The sequence below is a fragment of the Tupaia chinensis genome, unplaced genomic scaffold (genome assembly GCF_000334495.1).
Source record: "Tupaia chinensis unplaced genomic scaffold, TupChi_1.0 Scaffold000139_1, whole genome shotgun sequence".
In the NCBI taxonomy this organism is placed as follows: domain Eukaryota; kingdom Metazoa; phylum Chordata; class Mammalia; order Scandentia; family Tupaiidae; genus Tupaia; species Tupaia belangeri.
In genome coordinates, this window is record NW_006159609.1 from 2,089,810 (window position 1) to 2,115,279 (window position 25,470).

Sequence of the window (25,470 nt, forward strand, 5' to 3'; positions counted from 1 at the left end):
AAACAAACAAACCAAAAAACAAAAAAAAAAAAAAAAAACACTCTGAGCTAGCTAGTGGTATGATAGTTAAGGCAGCTGAGTCTCACATGGCTGACAATGTGGTTTGAGTCCCAGTCCTGGCAGCCTGAAAAACATGCTGGGCATGTGCACACACATACCCAAAATCCCAAAAGGAGAAATCAAAGAGAAGGGATCATGACATAACCACCACCCCCCTAATGGGGGGCTGGGCTTTCTCACTTTCTCTCTCTTTCTGTCTGTCTCCAGTAAGCACACATACCCTCTGGCAAATTAAAAATAAAAACTTTTCAAAATTTAGATTCTTGGCACATTCCCAGCAATGAGAAATTTATTTTGATGTATATGTTGCATGAGGCACATTCTTATAAATAGTAATTCTATGCTGAGTGAGGTTTTTTAGAAGGTGTCTAGGGCACATAGCAACAGCCCTAGTATCTACTAGAGGACCCAGGGGAGGACCCAACATGTGTTGAACAAACAACTGAATGAATAAACAGGCTGCAGGTCTTTCTTCCTGGAAAGGAAGATGCTGTTTAGGAGAGCAGCCTGAGTTTCAGAAATATGAAATCTGGGCTAAAATCAGAAATATGAAATCTGGGCTGGCAGGGTTCTCATTCTGGTACAGCAGAACACTGTGAGCATGTGAACAGTGAGTGCACGGGACTCCGGGGCCCTCCTCGGCATCACTGTTCTGACTCCCCCAGCTGTGCAATCTCTTTGGCAACGGCCTGGATTAAATGGACCCAGAGCTGTGTGAGTAACCTCATTTCTCACATGAGAATTGGGTCTTTGTGTGTGTCCCGAAGCACAGCTGTGTCCACTGAAGGTTAAAACCGGCTTTAGAGTGGGAGCAGGGGAGGGGGCATCTTGCCCAAAGAATGGTGGAATAAAAGCTTTCCCTCCTGGTTCTACCACGACAGGAATCTGGGGTACCAGAGCACCAGCCACTGATTTGAAGAGAAAGATGGCAGAATTAAGTTGAGCATGAGCTTAAAATTCAGGTACAGAAAAGGACTCAGCTCAGCAGTTTCCAAATCTGAGTGATATTAGAGTTAGAAATATATAGGTCTCCGATCCCCCAGACCGACTACCCGCCTCTGGGAGTTGGTTGCAAATGCTTCTGATTTTCTTCCAGGCGGGACTCTTGCTCTACTAGGCTGAAGCCAATGTGAGTTAATGAGCCCTGAATTAAGAGGCACACAATGAGAAGGTCAAAACAAAGGGGACTTCAGGCTGGGCCTACACTGAGGGGCACCCGAGAGCAGGAAACAAGTCAGAGGGAAAATAAAGAGCCTCTCTCCAGTGTCTCCAGGAGGGGCACATAAAGGAAGGAGGTGAGACCACACCAACAAATCCATGCTGCAGGGACAATGCAGGAACCTCTGCTCTGTGCTGGCTCAGGCAGGTGACAACATGCAAGAAGAGGTTTTCCTGGGACCAGCAGTTAGCGAAATGGCTATGTCACTGGACTCCCACGTAGTCGACCACAGTTCGCGTCCTGGACCCGGTGGCTTAAACTCACACCGGGTGTGTGTGTGTGCATGCCCAAGATCCCAAGAGGAGAATAAAGGAGAAGGGATTGAGGCATGGCTATAACCCCTGTGGGGTGATTTCTCACTTTCTATCTCTCTGTCTGTCTGGCGAGCACACGCGCCCTATAGCAAAAACCTCTAAAAAAAAAAAAAAAAAAGAAAAAAAAGAAAAGATTTTCCTAATCTCCCCTCTGAGGCTCTAGGAGGGAAAGGGGAATGGAAGATGAGCAGGCAGGAGAGGCTGGGCTCCACAGATGGAACACTCCTGACCTCCTCTCCACCCTGGCCTCCTCTTGTTCTCAAAGGTCTGAGGGCACTGAAGGGGAGGGCAGGCTACACTGCAGGTTGTTGTTGTTAAGATTTGGGTGACATTCTCTCAGGATCCTCTCCCTGGTCACCTGCTGGAACTTAGGTCAGCTGTCACTTCCTCCAAAAGCCTTGGTTATCCATCACCCCATCCATTCTCTTCTAAGCTTCTCACAGAGCTAATCACATCATTGCCCATCCCCCCATTTCCACACACACAAACTTTTTACAAATTTCCCAGAGGGCACATGCACTCACTGGGGAGGGCAGGGAGAAAGTGAGAAAGCACTTTCCATGGGAGATGGTGATACGCCATTCCTTCTGCTCCATCTCTCCCTTTTGGGTGCACGCGTGCACATACACACGCATCCAGAATGTTTTTCAAGCCTCTCAATCAAGGACTAGAACCACGCTGTTGGCCATGTGGGATTCAACCTCAGTAACCACCACACCACGGGCTGGCCCCTCATCTTTATTTCTAAGAGATGATTAATAATCTAGCTACTGCTTGTTAAGTGCTCACTACACACTAGACAACCTCACATACTTATTTCACATAGCCCTTATGAACCAGCTTGGGAGCCAGGTATTAATATCCTGATTGTTGATGAGCAAACTAATATTCAGGAGTTAAATAATGTGTCCAGTATGACAACATTAGCAAGTTACAGACTCTCAGATCCAGAGCTGCCTGGTTCCAAAACAGTCTTTTTCTTTCCCCCAGGTTTGCTATAGGGTATATGCACTCACAAAAGGGAGAGAGAAAGAGAAAAAAGTGAGAAATCACCCCCTACAGGGGGTGGCCATATTGCAATCCCTTCTCCATTTTCCTCTCAGGATTTTAGGCCTGGTGTGTCTTTTAAGCCACCAGGTCCCAGACTCAAACTGAACAGGTGATCGTGTAGGATCCAGCTACCTTAATTACCACACCACTGGTTGGCCCCAAAGTGTTTTTTGTCTGTTTGTTTTTAATTGCTTTCTTTATTCATGACAGAGCACATGCACATGTGAGAGTGACAGGGACGAGCACCCTTGTCAGGCACTGGTCATGCCAGATCCCCTTCTTCCAGATCTCCATACTGTTGAATCTTGGCCATTCACATATACTTGCCTGGTGTTTTTGACTCACCAGGCCAGGAATTCAAACCAGGGTCATATTCTGACATCTGTTCTTCCCTGAGCAGCTCATTACCTGCACCATAGAGCAGGCCTAAAACCTAGCTCTTAATCAACCACTTTATGAACCACTCAGTGCCCTCTACCCCAGCATTCTTTCTTTTTTTTTTTTTTTTGGGGGGGGGTGGGTAAAGTTTATTTATTTTATGAGAGAGAAACGCAGAAGTGGGAGGGAACAGGGAGAAGTGGATCCTCAAAAGGATCCACACCACTTATCCACTCCCTTGCTTTTTCCACTCGGCAAGGATCAAGCACATGTATGCATCCACCTGCCAGTATAAGTCAGCCCAGGAACCAATCCCTGATTTCCATGTGGCTTCCAGAATTACGGAGCACTGTGCCACCCACATACCACCATGGCTGGGCCAACCCCAGCCACCTTAATAAAATAGGTATCATAAACCTTCATTCATTAGGGTATATTATAAAGTGCCTAGTTTGTACTAGCACTGGTTGGGGGAAGATGAATATGTTGGAGCAGAGTCCTTGTCTTCAGGGAGGATAGACTCACAGGCAGAGAGTTGCAAGACAGTATAGAGAATCCCGGTGCACAGAGCTCTGCAGGAACATGACAGTAACTCCCCCCTCCTCTTTATTTTTTTAGTGGTTTTTGTCTAAGGGTATATGTGCTGAGGCTGGGGGTGAGGGCAGAGCAGTGAGAGGGAAGGTGAGAAATCATCCCCCAGGAGGGATGCTCACCTGTAATCCCTTCTCCTCCATTCTCCTCTTAGGATCTTGGGCAAGCACACATGCCTGGTGTGATTTTCAGGCCACCAGGTCTGAAACTTGAACCGTGGTCAGCCAATGACATAACTGTTATGCTATCTGCTGACCCTGCTCCCTCCTTTTAACTCATTTTTTATTTTTTTACATCATCAGATTTACAGAGATTCAATTTCCATGTTCCCATTTGACACCACTGTGAAAGCAGCAGACTCAGGGAGGTGAAGTAATCCCCCAGGATCACACAACCAGTGGAGGACCTGAATATAGAACTTCTGCCTTCCAGTTGCCTTCCCTCTCCCCCATACTGTCCTGGCTGCAGTTGCACAGAAGGAAAACGGAATGGGTCTCCCACCTAGAACAAGAACTTGTGTGTGTGTCATGGATGGGAGGTCACAGGCAGCCCACAGCACCAGAGTCCACTTTGGAGCCCAAGGTTGGTTTAGGGTTGGTTCCTGGCAGTAATGAGCAGTGTGTCCTCCACTCCTCTCTCGGGAATTTACAATGTTTCTGGATCCATAATTTTGCACCTGATCCCAAAAGGATGTCTGAGAGGAAGGCCATTCTCAGGTCTGTCTACAAAGACTTCCTGATGCTTGTGATTCTGAGACACCCATATATCCATCCCAGGAGTGTGCTCAGGAGTCCTCGTAAACCTAGGGGGTCAGTGAGAGAACAGCAATCTCAATAACCCCACTTCCTGTCTCCCAACCATAATCCATGCCACTCTAAATCATAAAATCCCAAACAAAGAGAGTAATATGCAAGAGGAGGAGGAAATGCCTTCCAGCTCCCTAACAACCAATCTGCTTTCATTGTACAGTCTCAGAGCTGAGGGCTCTACCCAAGTACGGCTGCTCTCCCTGTGCTGTTCTCGTTGATGGATGGAGGAAGCTGGTTACAGCATAAGCAGCCAGCTCAGAGCATGACATCATGACATGTGGAGCAGAAAACCTTTGCTGTTACACATGTGTCTGCTAATCCTTCCTTCCAGTAACGATACCGGTCAGAGGAAACACAGCTGTGGGTGTGCCGTGGGCCAAATGCATAAAGCCAGACGTACAGCCTCACCTGTTTGCAGTGGGACAAACTGACCTGATGCAGAGGACACTCAGAAGTCACTGAAATCATTAGGATTCCTGACTGTATACGTAAAAGCAGAATAATCACATATCTAATTAAAAAAAAAAAGCCAATTTAGGTGACAATTTTTTAAATCTGACCAGTCTCAGGAACCATTGATGAGCTCAGATAAAGAGAATGAGCTTCGGGGCTGAGTTCTCTACTACTGTCTCTCCACTGACTTGCTGTTTGACTTTGGGCAAGTTACTTAACCCTTTGGCCTCAGTTCCCTTTGGCTTCAGTTTTCTAATCTGCAAAACAGTGGTTAATAATCATAATACCTTTCTGCCAGGGTACTGTGAGGATCACATGAGAGGACAAGTATAAAGTGCCTAAGTGCCTGACCCAACCTAATGAATGTCAATAAAAAGCATCGTTGCTGTTGTTATGGGTAAAAATAATAATACTACACTACAATCAAAAGTTAGCTTCTTTGAAATTTCTGCTTCTGCACTGTCCTGTTGGTTATCTATCATAGTAATCAATGCTCAAGAAATCAAACAGAAGACACAATGCACATGCTAAACTGTGTGGCACTAACTCAGAGAGAAGGGGGTGAGCTGTGTGAAAAGGAGGAGGCAGAGACAGCCCCTTGGGGTGGGTGCTAGACTGTGGATTGGAAGATGGAGGAGGCAAGTGCCACTGGTGTGAGCCAAAGCACAACAGCCAGAAAGAGAATGTGGAGAGAATGCAGAGGCTTCAGAGGAAGGAGCCTTGCCTGAGCCCTTGCACAACCAGGGATGCGTTGATGAGGTGATGTCACTTTAGCCTGTCTTCCAGCCCCTTTTGCCATGGTAGCTACTGATGGCCCTCCAAGGCTCATCTCCAGCACCTGCCAATGAGTTCTTTTGTGCTACCTGCCCCCTGAACAAAATCATAATAGCAATGAGAACAGCTGGTAGTCTCTGAGTACTTCCTATGTGCCAGTATCTGCAGCATTTCACACACATTATTGCATTTAATCCCACAACACATGAAAAGGATGACACTCTTTTTTTCACATGAAAAATTTCAGTTTATTTTTATTTATTTATTTGGAGAGGTTTTCTCTATAGGGTGTGTGTGCTCGTCAGAAAGACAGAGAGATAGAAAGCGAGAAATCATCCCCCAGGGGAGATGGCCACACTGCAATCCCTTCTCTTCCATTCTCCTCTCAGGATCTTGGGCACTCAAGCACACATGGCCAGCATTGAGTTTAAGCCACTGCGTCTGGGACTCGAACCGCAGTCGACTACATGGGAGTTCAGCGACATAGCCATTATGCTAACTGCTGGTCCCCAAAATTTTGAGTTTATTAATCCTCTTATGAAAAACCCACACAATCACCACAGATAGTCATTGCAGAATCTTTACTCCTTTGATGGTTCTCCAACCCCTAGTTCACCTTTTGCACCAATATTGACCTTTGCAGTCCCCCTAACTTTATTCATTCTGTTCTTGTGTTCCTTTCACTGTTCCCTTGACATCTTTTTCTTCTCATAGAGGCCGTGTCTTACAAGTCTATGTTTGGGTTCATTTTTCACTGCATAGTCCAAAATATCGTAAATCATGCCAAAGCCAGTTGTCTTGCCATTACCAAAATGGGTTCTGAATCCAAACACAAAGACGATATCTAGTGTGGTCTTGTCCATCTTCGCTAGGTTTTCCCGAATTTCTATCTTAAGTACTGTTGCCTTCCCGAGGTGAAGGACATCAGTGACCATTTGTTTCCTTTCAAGTAGTTGGTTGGTCATGAATTTCCTGGTCCGGGTAATTACTGTGTTATTCATGATGGTATATCCTTAGGCAGCCAGGGAGGAAAAGAGCGGCACTGTTTTATTGGGTGAAGAGTGGCTTGCCCACAGCAGAGATCTAGGTTTGCTATTACATGTTATCTCCCATGTCTCCTCTAGCAGACTGACTGGAACAGATAGGACATGTTTCTTTTAGGACTCTCCATGCCTAACATGGGGCTGGCACAAGGCAGAAATGCATGTTGGTGGAATGAATGAGAAAAGATTGTCAAGTACAAAGCAAGGCTCTGGATCCAGAGGCAGTAATTAGATCACTAAGTAAGGCCAGGGGACCGAACCTTGGGAAGCTCAGCCATAAGGAACAGAGTACTTGGAAGCCAGGGTTCCTGAAGAGCAGGAGACTAGAACAGAGGCACGACCTGGAGGCTTGCTGCCTTTGGCCCTGCCATTTCATGGTGGGATCTATTCAAATATCCACTCTCTGAGGTCAGTACGTTTTATCTGGGAAACTTGGGCAGAGCTGAACTCTCAAGCAGAGTTCAGTGGATGGGCCAAAGATGATCATTCAGGGAATATGATGAAATAGGTAGTCAGGGTTGATAGAAGATTAAAACGTGGACAGCCTAGGCACTGACCAGTCAAAAAGGTCAAGGCCTTTAGTGCTGAAGTAGGATCTTGAGGTCCTCTACTTTGCCAAACATATTAATCCTCTGGTTGTTAGAGTTTGGGGATACCTAAAGTTTCCCTGGGCATCAGAACAGTTGAGGAGGTACACCTGGCTGGGAGAAGTCAGGGCAGTGGCTTTGTAACAGCTGAAGATTTTCCACCTAGTAACAAGTGATAGGTGCCTACTGGTATGCCCTAGAAGAACAGCATGAGGATATAAGATTGAAATACAACTACGAGAGTCAGTCAGGTTTTCAAAAGCCACTTGTCTGAATTTTGGAGGTTTTTTTTAAAAACAAAATAACATGGGAACCAGCAGTTAGCATAATGGCTATGTCACTGGACTCCCATGTAGTCGACCACGGTTCACATCCTGGACCCGGTGGCTTAAAACTCACACCAGGTGCGTGTGAGTGCATGCCCAAGATCCTGAGAGGAGAATGGAGGAGAAGGGATTGTGGCATGACCATCTCCCCGGGGGGTGATTTCTCGCTTTCTGTCTCTATGTCTGTCTCTGTCTATCTGGCGAGCGCATGTGCCCTATAGCAAAAACCTCTCCAAAAAAAAAAAAAAACAAGATAACATGATCTTTAATTTTTTACTAGGCAGACTGAAGCTATAACTTTTCAGTGCACTAAGAATGAATAAGGGCCCTCATGTCAACTCCTCTGTCTTGTACAATGCCTACTCTCATCTTAGGGTTCCTGGTAACTTTATGGGAACTGTGACTTTTTGACACACAGACCAAGAACCTAAGTGCTAATCAGCATAGTTTATTTCCTCTGCAGAGAAATATAAATTCTATTATTTGTCTTCTCCACCCTAGTGAATCATCTGTGCCTATCCTATTTTGGAGGCCATCATGAAACTAATGAGCCTATATGTCTGCTCTGCAAACTTGTAAATCCAAGGTTACCTTAACATTAGCTTCAGGATGAAAAGAAACTTCTAGAAGTAATTTTTTTTAAATCCCTGAAATTACCAGTTGCTAAATGGTCTTACATTTTCCTCAAATACAAAAGTTGGTGGCAGTCAGCCAAAAGAAACAGCCTTCTAGAGTGAAGTGGACTGTTATTAAAAGCCACAGTGGTCATTAGCAAAGATGATGTCATAGTTAAATGCCTGGGCCTCCCCGCGATCCCCAGGAGAGGTGATCACAGTCTTTATCAAGTCAGCGAACAGCCGCCTGCCTAGTAGTGCTTGGCAGAAATGCCCAGTCTCCGGGGTGAGGTGGTTTCCTGCACAAGGCACTGGGCCCTGAGTGCTGCTCCAAGTTTGCAAACCTGGTGACTGACACAGGGATTTATGAACTGGTGACTTTGGGCTTTGATGAAAAAAATCTGGGAACTTTATATATTGAATGCTTTGAGAAATCTCTGTGAGTCATAGTCTCAAACAGAATAGAGCCTATCTTAAGATAGATCCTTCCTACAACCCCAGCAGTTCTTCTGTGAGGTGGGACAATTTTTTTCTCTATTTCACTTCTTTTTTTGCCCCTTCCTCACCTCTCCACCTCCATCATTTTCTGAGAGGCATCTCACCTCAGTCCTTGGAGGATATATACTAGAATGGAAGGAATGCAACCTGTGATCAAATCTTGATTCTGTCAATTATCTCTAATAAAAAAATCATCAGGGAAAAAGGATCACATCAAATGTACTTCCTGATTATCAGATACATACTGATTTAAGTAGCAATACAATGTGAGGCAGTAGCTATGTGACTTCAGGAGTATTATGTAACCTCTCCTGCTTACCCTTCTCCTCTGCAAAGTGGGGATTGTAAAACTTCTCTCGAAGGTGGTTGAAAGGAATGTTCAGAGTCAGACAGGATATTCATTAGAGCCTCTTTAGAGCTGATGATAGCAACAACTCTGAGGTGTTAATGATCAATAAATGGGTTCAAATCTCCCTGTGATTACTAATCCCTTATGAAAGAGCTTGGGATAATTATAGATGAGACAGTTTTTAACTGGTAGAAGAATGAGGGCACTCTGAGGATCCCTACATTTGCAAATTTTCCCTTCCCAGGGGACTCTGGGAGAAGCTAGTCTGCTAACATATAATGGAGGTCTCACATATCACTCACACAGCCCTCTTCACTTTCAGGAAGAACCTTGTGTGGGGGGACATTATTACAAATAGAGGTTTTACCACAGTTGCCCTAGATACCACCAGCCTTGAATGTATCATTAACAGAATGAATTAATTAATTTAAAATAATTCTTAGCTCCCTGCACCAGCCCATGGGGATTCTTGTTCTTGTTCATTGATGTCTGCCACCCATGGAACCACTGGAGGCTCAACACTTTCTCTGTGGCCAGAGCTGCACTGTGAAAACTGAGGAAATGTATCTAGGAGCCCTTAAGCAGTGCCTGGCAGTTCTCACTCGGCAAGGCCACTCTGAATTCTACACAGAAAAGGTCTCGGTTTCACATCTTGTGTTGTACTTTATCTCTTGGGGTAAACTTGAGAATCAGTTTTTCTATTTAAGCCAAAACAAAACAAGATGTCATTAGGTTTTTGATAATGATTGCATTGAAATTGCAGGTTAAAGAACTCTTAAAATTCAACAACAGGGGGAAAAATACATTTTAAAATGGGTAAAATATCTGAACCTTACCAAAGAAGACATATCAGAGGAAAATAACCATATGAAAAGATGTTCAGCAACATATGTCCATAGGGAATTGCAAATTGAAACAATGGTATACCACTACCCACCCATTAGAACAACTAAAATCTAATAAACGGACAATAATGATTGCAGGAGAGACTGCAGAGCCACACACATTCTCACTCATTGCCTGTAGGAATTTAAAATGGTACAATCATTTAGAAAACGGTTTGGCAGTTGGGACCAGCAGATGGCATAATGGTTACGTCACTGGACTTCCACATAGGTAACCACATTTCGAGACTTGGACCCTGCAGCTTGAAACTCATGCTGGGTTGCATGTGTGCCCAAAATCCCAAGAGGAGAATGGGAGAGAAGGGATCATGGCATGGCCATCCCCCCTGGGGGGTGATTTCTTGTTTCCTGTCTCCCTGGTGGGCACACACACCTTTATAGCAAAAATTTCTCTTAAAAATAAAAAGGGAAAAAGAAAGAATGATTTGGCAGGTGTCTATTTATTTATTTATTTTAAAAAGTTAACATAGTCTTACCATATGATCCAGTGATTGTATTCTACTCATTTACCCAACTTATCTAAAAATGTATGTCCACAAAAAGTCTACATGGGATGGTTAAAGCAACTTTATTTATAACCACCACCCCAAACTGGAAGCAACCAAGAAATCCTTCAACAGGTAAATAAAACTAGCAGAAGAATCCCGGGACAGGAGTAACTTTATAGTGGAGAAGCCTGTCAAATCCCAAGAGGAGAATGGAGGAGAAGGGATCGTGGCATAGCCATCCCCCATCATTTACCCAGATGATTGAGGTCTACATCAACAATGTTTAGTTTATTATGGGTACCATTAATCTGATGTGATAAAAATGGCACTTTACCTCCATGGTCTTCCTCCCCAAAACCCACATCCCCAGGGTAATCATGAGAAAGACATCAGACAGATTCTAAAGAAGGATAGCTCTCACACAAGATATCTGACCAGTGTTCCAAGCTGTGAAGGTCATTAAACTCAAGGGAAGTCTGAGAAACTGTGAGAGGCAAGAGGAAATATGACAACTAAATGTAATACGGGACCTGGAGTGAGATCTTGGAACAAAAAAAAAAAAAAAAAAGAGAGAGAGAGAGAGAAAACACAGGGTAAAAACTAAGGAAAACCACATAAACTACAGACTTCAGTTAATAATACTAGATTGCTGTTGGCTCATTAATTCTAACAAACATAGCATACTAATATAAGACAGTAATTGGGAAATCTGGGAGAGGAGATATAGAGGAACTCTCTGCACTATTATTATCTCATCAATTTTTCTGTAAATCTAAAACTCTTCTAATAATTAAAATATACTTTTAAAATAACAACAACAAAATAATGATTATTTTCCTCTTTTTTTCAGTGAGGAAACTGAAGCTCAGGAAGGTCAAAGATTGCCCCCTTACTGAAATGGCAGAACCTGGATTTGAATCCAGGGCTCTTTGTCCTAAGTCACGCTGACTTTTTCTATTTGTTGATGGGATCCGTCCTGTTCCATGGTTTCCTGCACAGCCATTTATGTGCATGTGTTTCTTTCTTATTCTCCCAGGGAATGGCTTTCACACTTGAAGAAAGGTTGCAGCTTGGCATCCATGGCCTAATCCCCCCTTGCTTCCTGAGCCAGGACGTCCAGCTCCTCCGGATCATGAGATACTATGAGCGACAGCAGAGTGACCTTGACAAGTCAGTGCCTCCGTCTGCAATCTCCGCCTGATCCCTGGTTTGCTCTGTCTGTTTCTCATGGTTCACAGGGAATTTTCTGACAACTCTCCAACTAAGAAAAGTTGAGACCCCTGAGAGATGATCAAGCCTAAGAGACAGGCTTGATATGACTGAGGCATAGTCAGCATGTCACAGAACTGGGAAGAGAAACTCAATTCCAACCAGTGAAATCTGAGAGGGTGTCTCAGAATTGACAGGTGCTGAGTCAGCCCAAGAAGTATGAATAAGACTTTAGCAGACAGCAGTGAGGTTCTTTCACTGAGAGATGAGGCAGAACAAAGATGTAGAGACAGTTGTGATGAAGAAGTGGTACATAACCCAGGTCTCTGGAATAAGAGATAGCAGTGAGAGACAGATAAATGGACAGGAGACATCCTGTGAAGAACCTAGCTGTCATATGTTAAAGGTTATGGGCAGCCATTTATAACCCTGCCTCTTCTCTGAGTTCTCTCCAGTGGTGATGTAGACACAAAGAGCCACATGGGGAATCACAGGGCCAGCACTCTGTTTTATTCAAGAAGGCAATGACCTCCCAGGCTATGAATTGGCACAGCCAGAATTTGAACCAGATAGATGGTCCCAGAGTCTGTGCTTTTAACTTCTCTGATATGCCACAACTAAGAGGTGGCAGAGTACTGGCTACTCTAGTACTAGAATGAGTTCAAACTTGTACCCTACCACTTATTGTAAAAATCACTTAGGCTGTCAGGCTCATTCTCCATCTGTACAACAGGTATTTTATCACTGTGTCACCATCTGGCCCGGGTACAATAGTGGGTTGTTGCTTTTTGGTTTGTTTATTTGTTTGTTTGAAGGCTTTTCCCATAGGGCACTTGTGCTTGCCAGAGAGAGACAGAGAGGGAAAGTGAGAAATCACCTCCTAGCAGGGATGGCCATGCCACCATCCCTTTTCTCTTAGGATTTGGGGCACACAGCACATGTATCCAGCATGATTTTCAAGTTGCCAGGTCTGGGATTCAAACCACATCAGCCATGTGGGAATCCAATGCCTTAACCACCACACTATCCCCCATACAATAGTATTTTAAAGGTGCCTGACTCATAAAATTAGTATGAAAATTAGATGCATCAGTATTTATGATGTGCTTAGAATAGTGTCTGACAGATTGTAGGCACCATGTAAGAGTTTGTTAAATAAACTCTAAGAGTTAAAGTCCAAAATCCTTCCCTCCCCAGTTCTTTCCAGCTTGATGGACCTCACACGTATATGCAGAAAGATATTCCAGATTTGGGAAAGAAGAGTATGCCCATTACTTGGAGCTCGAGAGGGCTCACTCTGACTCCACTCATTCCTGGGAGTCTCTCATTTCATCAGTTACTTGGGGGAAATGATAAGATGGCTCCCTCATTTCCTGAGTATGGGCAGTAGCATACTGGTAAATGTTTAATAACCAGCTCTATTGTAGAAAGAAGATTTATGGCATTCGTTATTTTCCATAGTGTAAATACTCCTGCCATGCATGGCCAATTTCAGGTTACCAGTTTGACATAATCAAATGTAGAACTGGGAAGAAATGTACACACACAGCCACTGGGTAAGGAAATCTTCTTGCTGGCAATGAGTTGAGGTCTTGATTATTCCTGCACACGTTTTTTAGTTATGGACTAGTGCCATTAGTGGAAGAGGCTGAGGTTCCCAAAGGTCCCAAGAGGTCACAAGATTTCCCTAAGGTCACACAACTAGTAAATGCCTAAAGTGGGTTTCAAACTGAGGTCCCTGATGCCTAGGGATCATTCCACCACAGCACTATTCTTTTGCACTGTTGAAATCTCTCTCTCACCCCATCCCACTCCGGGGCTTCAAGAACCTCTGTATTCTCTTCCAAATGGTTAACCAGAAAGCTTGTGATATCAACAGTCACACCTCACTGTGACTTTCAATCCCTGTTTGTTGTTGTTATTGTTGTTGTTGTTGTTGTTGTTTTTCTGTCCCCCCCCCCAGAGGTTTCCACATTTTTAGTAGTGTGAATGGGAAGTTCTTTTCCTTAGTGATTTGGGTTTCAGGGCATAAGTTAGATTGTTTCTGGAATATGCCTCCTGAAATTATCTGCCACTTGGTCACAGGTTAACTTAGTCTATGCCAGGAATCAGCCCAGTGTGGTAGGAAAAACCTGTTCTTAGATCACCTTCAACCTACTCTACCCCTTGAATATTATTTTACTATCATTTATTAACGTCCATAATATAGCATAACTACCTTGTGCAGTGGTTGAGAGCATAGATTCTAGAGTCATTCTGATTAGATTCAAATCACATGAGTCGCTGAGTGAATTCGTTTCTCTGTACAGTAGCCTCCTTGTCTCAAGACAGCAAGAATTATAGTATCTGGCGCACTTCATTGAAAGTTTTAAATGCATTCATGTGAAATACTAAAAACAGTACCTATACCAGGTACTATAACAAGCACCATAAAGCAGATCATACTGTCAACATTTATAGATGTTGAAACCTGGGCTCATGTCAGATGAGTGATCTGTGAGTGAATGTGCCATACTTCCCTGGGTCTTTCCACACACCAAGTGATCTTGGCCCTTTCTACACACAACAATCTGTCCTTCTGCCACCTATGACACTCATGTAACAGACTTGTCTCTTCTCTTCCTTTCCAAGGTACATCATTCTCATGACACTGCAAGACCGGAATGAGAAACTCTTCTACCGAGTGCTGACCTCGGACGTGGAGAAGTTCATGCCGATCGTGTACACGCCCACTGTGGGACTGGCCTGTCAGCACTACGGCCTGACCTTTCGCAGGCCCCGGTGAGCTCTGTGGAGTGAGGGCCAAGGGACAGGGTACTTCACACAGGGGAAGACATTCTTTCTCCTGCCTTTACTTGCTGGGACTATGCAAGCTAAGTCCTGATTAGGTCAGTAGTCCAGCAACCAGACATTTAATTTTAAGGCAGTTGTTTAGGAAAATGACTCCATCAGCAGAGAAATGAGCTGAGACAGCAGTTAGCAAGCAAATATCAGATCATCTCCACCTCCAGATAACCAATATTGTTCAAGTGGCCAGGAAGGAGGTTCATATTGTTTTTTCTCTCATAATCTACCTATCACGTTACCCTCTCCCCACTTTGCTCATCATCTCCAAAGTGCAGATAGCACTCCTGCCAATTCAGGCCAGTGAATATGGCAGTATTGGACACCAAAGACTGAATTCTATTGCTGTCACAAGGAACTAGTAGACCTTCCTTTGGGCTTGACTCAGATTCCATTAAAGTACCATTCTATTGAGGGGGAGAAAGGCACTGTGGTTTTGTTTTGTTTTTTGGAGACAAAGAATTTAGGGGCTTTTTTCTAAAGAAATCCCTTGTTTTATGATTAGTTCAAATAAATGTCTTTTTAAAGAGGGAAAATGGCAGATGTTCTCAAGTCCTCAGGACCAGGTACCTGATCATTACAAATACTCATTTCTACCACTGATGATAAAAGAATTGCCTAGGTTTGTTACATGTGACGGAATACCGTCTTAGTCTGTGCTGGAATATGTCCATATGTAAATGCTGTCCACAGATGTGGAATTTACATTTATATACAGTTATGGTTTGGGCCATGGTTTGTCCCCCAAAGTTTCATATTTTTTTTTAATTTTTTTTTGGGGGGGAGAGGTTTTTGCTATAGGGCGCGTGCGCTCGCCAGACAGACAGAGAGAGACATAGAGACAGAAAGCGAGAAATCACCCCCCAGGGGGGATGGTCACGCCGCAATCCCTTCTCCTCCATTCTCCTCTCGGGATCTTGGGCACGCACACACATGCGCCCGGCGTGAGATTTAAGCCACTGGGTCCGGGATGTGAACCACAGTCGACTACGTGGGAGTCCAGTGACATAGCCATTACGCTAACTGCTGGTTCCCCAAAGTTTCATATTTTTAAATTTGATGTTGAGAGGTGAGAGGCCTAGTGGGTGGTGATTGGTCCAAGGTGGTTGCATCATGAAGGTAAAAGTCTCATGAACAGATTAATGGTGTTTTGTAAAATCCAATGAGTTTTGGACCATGAGAAGAGGTTAGTTCTAGTAAGAGCTGGTTGTATTGAAGAGAAAGCATCCTGATCTCTGTCTCTCTCTCTCTCTCTGAATATGCCTATTATCCTCTCTATTTCTGTCAGCTACGTCATAGGCTAGCCTGGTGCTAGACCTATGTCTTTGGACTTTTAACCACAAGACTGCAAGTTAATAAACCCTATTTCTTTACAAATTCCAAGTCTTTATGTTAGCAATGCTAATTGTATATGTCTAAGTCCAAAAATGGACCAAGACATATATAATTTGTGAGGCAGCGTTTATAAATCATGTGTTATATGGTTTTGTTAATTTGGAAGCCTTCTAGCTTGGAAGCCTGATTTTTACAAGTTGATTATAGGGAGTCCCTGATGCCAGTCTCTGACTTCTGGAACCCACTGTTACCACTGGCAAAGGATAGAGTCACAAATTTCATTGTGATGGGGATGTTCAGTTCCTGTAGCAGACACATTCTCATCTCTCAGAACAGCCAAGCTTTTGCAGTCCTATGGTAGAACGTGGCACCTGGCTCATAGAAGTTTTTGAATTTGACCAGCTCCTTTCAACTTATTCTCATCCCTGAAACCAATAGTGCCAGAGTCACTGGGAGCTGATGGTACCTTTCTGAAGGATGCTCAGCTCTATTCCTACTCAGTTCCTACTCAGAAATGGTCCTTCAGGTCCTTCCTCCTACATAGGTCAGCTCATGTCATTTCTCTCCTCTGAGGCAGCCCAAGGTCTTAAAGAATCAAGTCCAGTGCTTTGACACAGCTAGGCCTGTCAGAGCCCAGCTCCAAAACCCAATATTCTAGTTATATTGATTTCTTCTCCATGCCCCCAAACACCAGCCCTTCTTCTTCATGCCTTTGCACATATGGTCTCAACTTCCTCAAATTCCTACATTCTCCCTTTACCTCACTCTCCAGCCATCACAATGCAGTTATCCTTCAAGGCCCACCTTGAGGAGCAACTCCTCTGTGGATTCCTCTCTGATCCCCTCAGGCTGAATGGCTTACTTCCTTCTCAACCTCCCCCACAATCCATTACACATATTTCTATCCCATAGTTTCTTTTTCATCTTATGTTTCTATTTATTTGTATAACACCCTTCCCTATTATAATAGAATACAAACTTCTTGAGGGGCAGGAAGCATGTTGCATCCATTTGTGTATTCCAGAACAGTACCTGCCAATTAATTATCACTCAGATGTAAAAGTGGCCTGTGCATTCATTCGCCTTGAAGAGCTAGGTCTTTGCAGTCAGTCCTGAATTTTAATCTCCCTATCCCTCGGCAAGCTGCTTATCCTCTGTCAACCTTAATTTCCACATTAATGAAACAAAGGTAATAATTCTACCTACCTCTGGGACCAGCAGTTAGTGTAATGACTATGTCGCTGGACTCCCACATAGTCGACTGCAGTTCGAGTCCGGACCCGGTGGCTTAAACTCATGCCGGGCGCATGTGCTCTCCCGAGAGGAGAATGTAGAAGGGATTGTGGTGTGGCCATCCCCCTGGGGGGTGATTTCCTGCTTTCTGTCTCTCTGTCTCTCTCTGTATGTCTGGCGAGCGCAGACACCCTATAGTAAAAACCTCTCCAAAAAAAAATAATAATAATAATTCTACCTACCTCAAATAATGACTATGAGAGTAGAATGAGATGATAGGAATTAAGTACCTGGCATAACATTGGAACTAGATAGATGTTATTGTCTGTTCCCTTCAGTAATTGTTGTAGAAATAAGAAAAGACTAATATATGTAGAGTCATATTCTATACATGTGTTTTTAAATTTTTACAAAGAAAACAGAGTCATTGAATGTATGACAAACTAACACTTCAACTGCAGAGGTGAACCAAACCCAGTGTCACACAAAAATACACAATTTTGCTCTTCCAGAAACCAGTTTCCTGATGAGGTCTTTTAGCCCTTAAGAAATGTCTCATTACCTTCACTGTATAAAGGTGAGCTCTTATAGAAATGTGAGGCCATCACACTCTCACCTCCCCTTGGCAAAGTATGGAAGAGCCCTCACTCCACTGGCTCTATGCACTAGACTATGGATTCGATGATTGGTTCCAAATAAACTAGCATCAGAGACAGGACCTAAAATATACAACAGGCTTGTAAAGGTCAATGACTATGTCGCTGGACTCCCACATAGTCGACTGCAGTTCGAGTCCGGACCCGGTGGCTTAAACTCATGCCGGGCGCATGTGCTCTCCCGAGAGGAGAATGTAGAAGGGATTGTGGTGTGGCCATCCCCCTGGGGGGTGATTTCCTGCTTTCTGTCTCTCTGTCTCTCTCTGTATGTCTGGCGAGCGCAGACACCCTATAGTAAAAACCTCTCCAAAAAAAAATAATAATAATAATTCTACCTACCTCAAATAATGACTATGAGAGTAGAATGAGATGATAGGAATTAAGTACCTGGCATAACATTGGAACTAGATAGATGTTATTGTCTGTTCCCTTCAGTAATTGTTGTAGAAATAAGAAAAGACTAATATATGTAGAGTCATATTCTATACATGTGTTTTTAAATTTTTACAAAGAAAACAGAGTCATTGAATGTATGACAAACTAACACTTCAACTGCAGAGGTGAACCAAACCCAGTGTCACACAAAAATACACAATTTTGCTCTTCCAGAAACCAGTTTCCTGATGAGGTCTTTTAGCCCTTAAGAAATGTCTCATTACCTTCACTGTATAAAGGTGAGCTCTTATAGAAATGTGAGGCCATCACACTCTCACCTCCCCTTGGCAAAGTATGGAAGAGCCCTCACTCCACTGGCTCTATGCACTAGACTATGGATTCGATGATTGGTTCCAAATAAACTAGCATCAGAGACAGGACCTAAAATATACAACAGGCTTGTAAAGGTCAAATTTGCTGCCAGTGTCTACTCCAGAATTCAGGAAATCAACCTAAAGTTGAGTTAACAACATTTATGGAACAAACCGTAGATGCCAATTATCATGTCAGACACTCTGAGGTTACCACAAGCAATTAACCAACACAGCAAGGGACCAGTCAATAATAAGTTAAATATAATAAAAATTAAAAGGAAATTTAAAAATGATAAGGCACAAAGGCATAAAAAATTATAAGGCACAAGGGGGAAAAATATGTTTTCCTTGGAGGCAGCAAGGATATTTTGCAAAAGAAATGGCATTCAAGCTGTCCCTCAAAGGTTGAATAAGATATCCAAAGATAGAGAAGGAGGAAACAATTACTACAGGGAAGGACTTGATTTTTATAGACTTTGTAGACACCTGCATAATCATCTCACTTAGTTTCTTCCACATTATCTGTATCTAGCAAGGAGGGGAAAGGGTGGGGCACTAAGTTTTTACATATATTGGCCCATAATGGATCTTCCCAACGTCTTGAAAGGTTAGCTGAACTATACTATCTCCATTTTACAGATGAGGAAACGAAGTAGTCAAAGGAAAGGAACTTGTCTAACATCCTACAGTGAGCAGTTGGTGAAGTCAGAATCCTGACTGTAGGAATTGAGGGAAGCTTCCCCAATGATGTGACATTGAGCTGGGCCATAAAAGACGAATGTGAAAAACTGAGACAAAAAGCACTTGTCTACAGTGACCCCAGTGTATTCACCTCCCCCTGGCTAGACTACAACCATATAAAGGGGTTAGATTAATGGGGAGCTGTTTCAGACTCAGGTCCAGACCCTATTCATGGTTTTGCAAGGGTTCAGAGATGGACAGAGGTGTGGCCACAGGGTAGAGTTCCATACAGGTGGGAACAGAGCCCTGCCAAGCACTTGAGTCAGAGAACCAGGTCAGCCCTGGGTAGGGGCCGAGAAGGTACTGCAGAAACTGAGCTTATAGCATGCAATAGGGCTGGCTCAAGGGCACAGTGGTAATGCACTGCTCAAGCAATGCTGGATCCATATTTTAAGATCACAAGTTTGGTTCTTTGCATTCCCTGTGCACACCAGGTATGGGTACCCCTGATGCTGACTAGCAGGGAAGGCTGGGGAGGCTCTATGGAGGTTGCTTGTCTGTTTGTCTGTCTTGCTCTCTCTCTCTGCCTCCCATTCCCATGAAAGAAAAAAACTTTAACCAAAAAATTAATAAATAACATAAATGCAACAGTTCTAGCAGGGAACCTACAGATGAACTAGAACCAGGAAAAAGCATGAAAACCACAACAAAATACTAAAGGCCAGGTGCTATCTTAAAATCTTTACGTGTTTTAACTTATTTAATTAGCACAACTCTCCTAGGAGGGAGGTACTATTATCCCATTTGCAGGTTGGAAAACCAAAGCCCAGGGAAATAATTTACCCAAAGTCACACAGTTCATACCCAGAAAAACCAGGACTCAACCTATGCAATCTGAGCCAGAGTGTGGAAGGTACCCATTGTACTACGCTGCCTCATAGATACCAGCACTGTACACACTGGGTGGGCATCCAGTATGGGATGCCATGACAGTTCCAGGAATGGACGGACCATGGCGCTCAGGTAGAGCTTGCAAGGTACCATTTCCCGCGCCTCTCCTGGGAGGCAGAGGTCCAGCTGTGTCCCGGGGCCTACCTGGGTGAAGCTGAGGCAGGCTCAGGCAGACCCAGCTGTCTTCCTGGATTAGTCTTTCTCACTCTTGGTACAGACTTCCAGCATATGTTTTGCACAAACCTTTTTTCAGGTGATTACCCAATTAAGTTTTTTGACATGTGACATTCTGAGCTGTTGCTCTACGTTTCCATTTGGCTGCTTTCCAGGTGCTGATTCCACACCTGCCTTGCTCCAGAGGGACCTGAGAGTCTGGGCTCCACCCAGCCCAGTGCTTCATCTGAGGGCTGGCCTGGCCTGGAATGGCTTTATGGATTAGCATCTGAAGGGAGGACAGCCCTGAGGCCAAGAGGGAGACAGCCAATGCCTTCTCAGTTTCTGAAATGATAAACATTCCTGCCAGGTTCCTGAGAACAATGGAGTTCTCTGTAGAAGGACTGGCCCCTACCAAAGCTAATTAGGTCCAGCCCATGCTGAAATTGAGCCTCCAACATGCCTGGGGCTCCACATCACTTCACAACCTGGAAAAAGATGCCAGAGTATCTCTGGGCACCTGAATGTCCTTGGGCAGACAGATACAGCAGAAGGTTCTGGGCTCCATTCAAGCCTCTCTTCCCCTTCTTGCCTCTTCCTTGTCATATCCTCTGCATGTGTCTCCATGAGCCTAGCCTGAAGGGATGTCCCCTGAAAGTCACTAGCATGTCTTGGAAGAGGTGAAAGCCAGGTGAGGCTGGACAGAGGCCAGGATGAAACTCAGCACAGAGGAAGGGTAGGGGAGGAAGCCAGTGTGGTATCTGGTGCTAGTGAACACCCCCCACACCTCCCTCCTGACCAGCCCTGTCTTCACACTCGTCATCCTCTTAGGCATGAACAACATACACACCCCTGTAGACCTACCATTTCCCTGTGTGGGATCCAACCTGAATGAGTGATGGAGGTGTTAAGCAAAAACGTATTCATGATATTTGTTAAAGATGGTAGGGCAGATTTTATGCAAGGGGGACTATGGCCGTAAGTGTGGGGACCACTGCAATAGGGTCTTACAGTGGTAGACAGAGACTCAACTCAACTCTTAACTCTGATAAGGGAAAGTGGGGATTTATAACTAAGGAGTAGGGTAGAGGTATGTGGAATAAAAAACTACAAAGAAGAAGCACCAAGAATAAGGGGTTTCTGGCTAACCTGATTTGTTAGGAATATTGTTAAAGACAGGCCAGGGTGATAGATATTCATTGTGGGCAGATGCAAAGGTGGTGAGTTTTCCTGAACTGGCTTAGCGGGATTCTTGCTCAAACTGGATTCTACAAGCACAGAGAAGCCCGCCTAAGGTCTGACCTAGTCAAAAAGAACTCTGTACTCAAGGTCTGTTCAAAGGAGAGTCTTTGTCCGAGGGCTGGGTTGTGAGTACTGAAAGGAGCATAGACTTTGAAGCCAAGAAGGTTGGTCTTGAATGTGAGATCTTGGTGACTTTTGACAATTTATCACCCCCTCAGTCATTTCACGTGCAAAATGGGAATACTGCCTATTCACATGGCTACTTGTAAGTATGTCATGGGATTCCACATGTAAAAGGCCCAGTTGCTGTCTTTCTTATCTGCAAACAGGTGGGTTTCTGCACACAGGCCAATAATATGTAAATAAGACAGTAACAGTTACCACTTGCTACATGCTAGCAATACTTCCCACAGGCCCTGCAATGGGTATTTTCTGTACATAATATCTAAATCCTGCATGACCCCCAAGATGTGCTTATTGTTTTACTAAGATGAAAACTAAAGCTAACTTGTCTAAGATATGGCAGTTGACATAGAGCCCATTCCCTGTGATTTCCTGAGTTCACAGTCACTTCTTATGGTCCTGGTAAACATTATGTCTCAGAAATAAACATCTGCAGTCTTGCCTTCACATAAATCCCTTGCACATAAACACATGGAAGGGGCAGTATTCCATGGGGGACAGAGTACTGAGACTGGAGTCCAGATGGAGTGAGTCAGTTCACCCACTAACATTCATGGCCTTAGAACCTGGTTTCTCCACCGCTCCAATCACAAGCACCATCTAGTGAAGGTCAGATAAGCTAAATCCATGTGAACATCCTTTATCAATCCTCATAAGCTTAAAGGGCTTTACTTATTTTAACTCTTCTTCTTCCTCAACCCAAGCCCCATCAAGCGAACAGTTAAGGCTCACATTCACCTCCTTGGAGATACCTACTTTTCATTCAGTATGTCTAAAAAGCCTCATTTTCTTGCATTAGCACCTTTTCACCTTTATCTACTTCCACCATCACCACAAACACACACACACGCACACTAGAGGGATTCCTGGGACACAAATCATGTTTCTGTTTCCTAAATACCCACAGAAGCCATGTCTAGGCATTCATAGGATGAATGAGTGACACCTTAACCAAAGTCACTCTGGGACACAAGGACAACCTTATCTCAGTAAATGAGAAAAACCCTGACACCCAAGGCACAGTCTTTGAGCATGTCACAATCTAGATTCCAATTCAGCTGTCAGTTAATTGGTAGCACACACACATACACACACACACACACCACACACACTCACATTACAATTGTGATGCAGGCAAAAAGCAAGGATTAGCAATACCTGACTAAAACTCCTCCCCAGTCGTAGGGCACCAAAGCACTGATTTCTCTGACCAAGGCTGCTCTACATCCAATCCCACCCAAGCTGTCTGCCAAGCTGTTTCAGATGAGCTGCTGGAAAGATTCCCAGCAGAGTCTGCTTAGCTTCTCATCACTTTTAGTCCTTTAGCATTGGGTATTATAAAAAGAGCACTGGATTAGGAGCCAGAAAATCCTAATCTTTAACATACCCTTTCTGACTATGACTCCTTAGGCAAGTTACTTGAATCAGAGTCTAAATAAAAATGGTAGGGTTAGACTGCATGTCCTCTGTGAGCTCTGCCAGCTCCAAAAATTTATGATCTAATAACCCAAATTCTATAACCAATTTAGAAGTTAGATCTCTAAGGGCTGGCAGGTAGTGTGGTGGTTAAGGGCGCTGGACTCCACATAGCTGACCAAGGTTCAAATCTTGGACCTGGTGACTTGCTTTCTCATTTTCTGTCTCTCCCTCTCTCACACTTTCTGTTCTTTTCTGGTCAAAATAAAATAAATAAATAAATAAGAAAGGATATTTCTTTTAAAAAAATAAAAAAGAAATTAGATCTTTAAACAAACCAAAATCACATTATATGACCCAGCCTATTTTCCCATCAGTAAAATTAAGAGCAGTGATTTTCATTCCTGGCTGTGCACTATGGTGTCTTGGGAACTTTAAATCAGAATCTCTGTCTAAGCATCTTAGTTTTCAAAAGCTCCTGAGGAGACTCAATGGGCAGCCAGAGCTGAAGCCCACTGAACTGAGTGATTGCTCAAGCTCTTCCACTTTGGATCTTCTATGACTTTTAAGGGAGCTGATTACCTGCATCCCGTATTTTCCAGGCCAATCCAGCATGGGTAGTGTATATCTGAAGATAAAGGTCATTGTAATAGAGCTAGTAGAGCATGGGAAGTCACATCACTATCTTCCTCCTTCCCCCAATTTCTTCCCAAAGGTCTTATTACTATAACAGCATTACCCCTCTCCCAAGCCACACTCTCATTCTCTTGACACCCACCCTCTTGTAATTACCCACCTTGTATAGTAATAACTGTCCATCTTTCTGCATCAGTAACTGATTAGATGGGAGCAAGCATCATACTCAAGGGTGAATAATTATTTGGGTGAGCATGAGACTAGTATGGCCTATCTCAAAGAAGAACTGAGCCAATTGGAGTCTCAGGTATTTGAACTGAAACATGGAAAAAGTTGCCCAGAAAAATTTTTCTAGATAGGAAGGGAAATCAAGGGAAGAATAATACCATGGTTTAAACATCAGGGTCAAGTCATGGTAAACCAATGGCAAATACCACCTAGGAAGTAACAGAAAAAGGAGAGCAAGAACTATAGAGTCTATGGAGAGAGGGGGGAAAAAGGGCGAATGGTAGAGAAAGAGAACACAGGCTGAGAGAGGGATTGGTCCTTAGAGCTACCTCAGTTCACGACAGCTTTCTCAATTTCTGTTCACAGTGAGGGCTTACAATAAACCTTCTTTCTCTAGAGTAACTTAAATGAACCTCTACTTTAGATAATTAGAGGAGCCAAATTGTAAAAGCACTATGCAATCAGATGGATCTGATTAGTGTCTGGATCTCCTTGTTAATCGGTTGGATGGAGCTGACAGGTTAATGTATGGCCTATCTTTAGCATGCATTAAAATCACCTGGAGGGCTCATTAAACCATGGACTCAGCAAATCTGGGAAGAAGCCAGAGAATTTACATATCTACCAAGATCCAGGTGATGCTGATGCGTCCAGTGCAGGGACCACACTTTGAGAACCACTAAATGAAAGGATAGTGAAAGATGGCTCACTGAAAAATTAATAAGACTGTCTGAAGGAAGCAGAAGGAAAAGACTTTACTGTATGTTAGTGAAAATGGGCTGAGTCATGAGATAAGGGTCCTCGTCCCAGTTTTTGTCACCAGCTAGCACTGTGAACTTTTTTTTTTTTTTTTGGAGAGATTTTCACTGTAGGGCGCGTGCGCTCGCCAGACAGAGAGAGACATAGAGACAGAAAGCAAGAAATCACCCCCCCCAGGGGGGGATGGTCACACCGCAATCCCTTCTCCTCCATTCTCCTCTCAGGATCTTGGGCACGCATGCACACGCGCCCGGCGTGAGTTTTAAGCCACCGGGTCCGGGACACGAACCGCGGTCGACTACGTGGGAGTTCAGCGACATAGCCATTACGCTAACTGCTGGTTCCCACACTGTGAACTTTTGTATATCCTTTCCCTTTCTGGGCCACAATTTCCTCATCTAAGATATGAGAGGATTTTTTACTAGACTATTTCCTCATCTATAAAATGACAGGATTTTTACTACACTATCTCAGGGACTCTTTCCAACCCTTACAGTCTCTAGTTTCTTGAGAAGATTAGAGCATTATGACTATAAATTTGCCTCTAAGGATTTTGGCATTTAAGAGAGAAAAATGCAAAAGTAGATGAAAACACATACTTCTCATTTTCTGACAAGAAAAAGCATGCAGGCTTATCTGCAGAAGTATCATTGTTACTGAGAGCTCAGAATTCCAGTGGGCATCTTCCCACACTGACCAGCTGGGCAGTCCAGGATTAGTCATGAATTGTTTGGTGT

The 25,470-nt window shown here is 43.8% G+C and overlaps 1 protein-coding gene across 1 annotated transcript in view; it reads left to right on the forward strand.

Annotated features, from left to right (window-relative positions):
* The window catches only part of ME3 (malic enzyme 3), a 210,821-nt gene that overhangs the window by 72,429 nt on the left and 112,922 nt on the right, over positions 1–25,470 (forward strand). Inside the window, 2 exon segments of the mRNA XM_006144919.3 lie at positions 11,495–11,628; positions 14,299–14,448. Coding sequence (XP_006144981.1) covers positions 11,495–11,628; positions 14,299–14,448 — 284 coding nt within the window.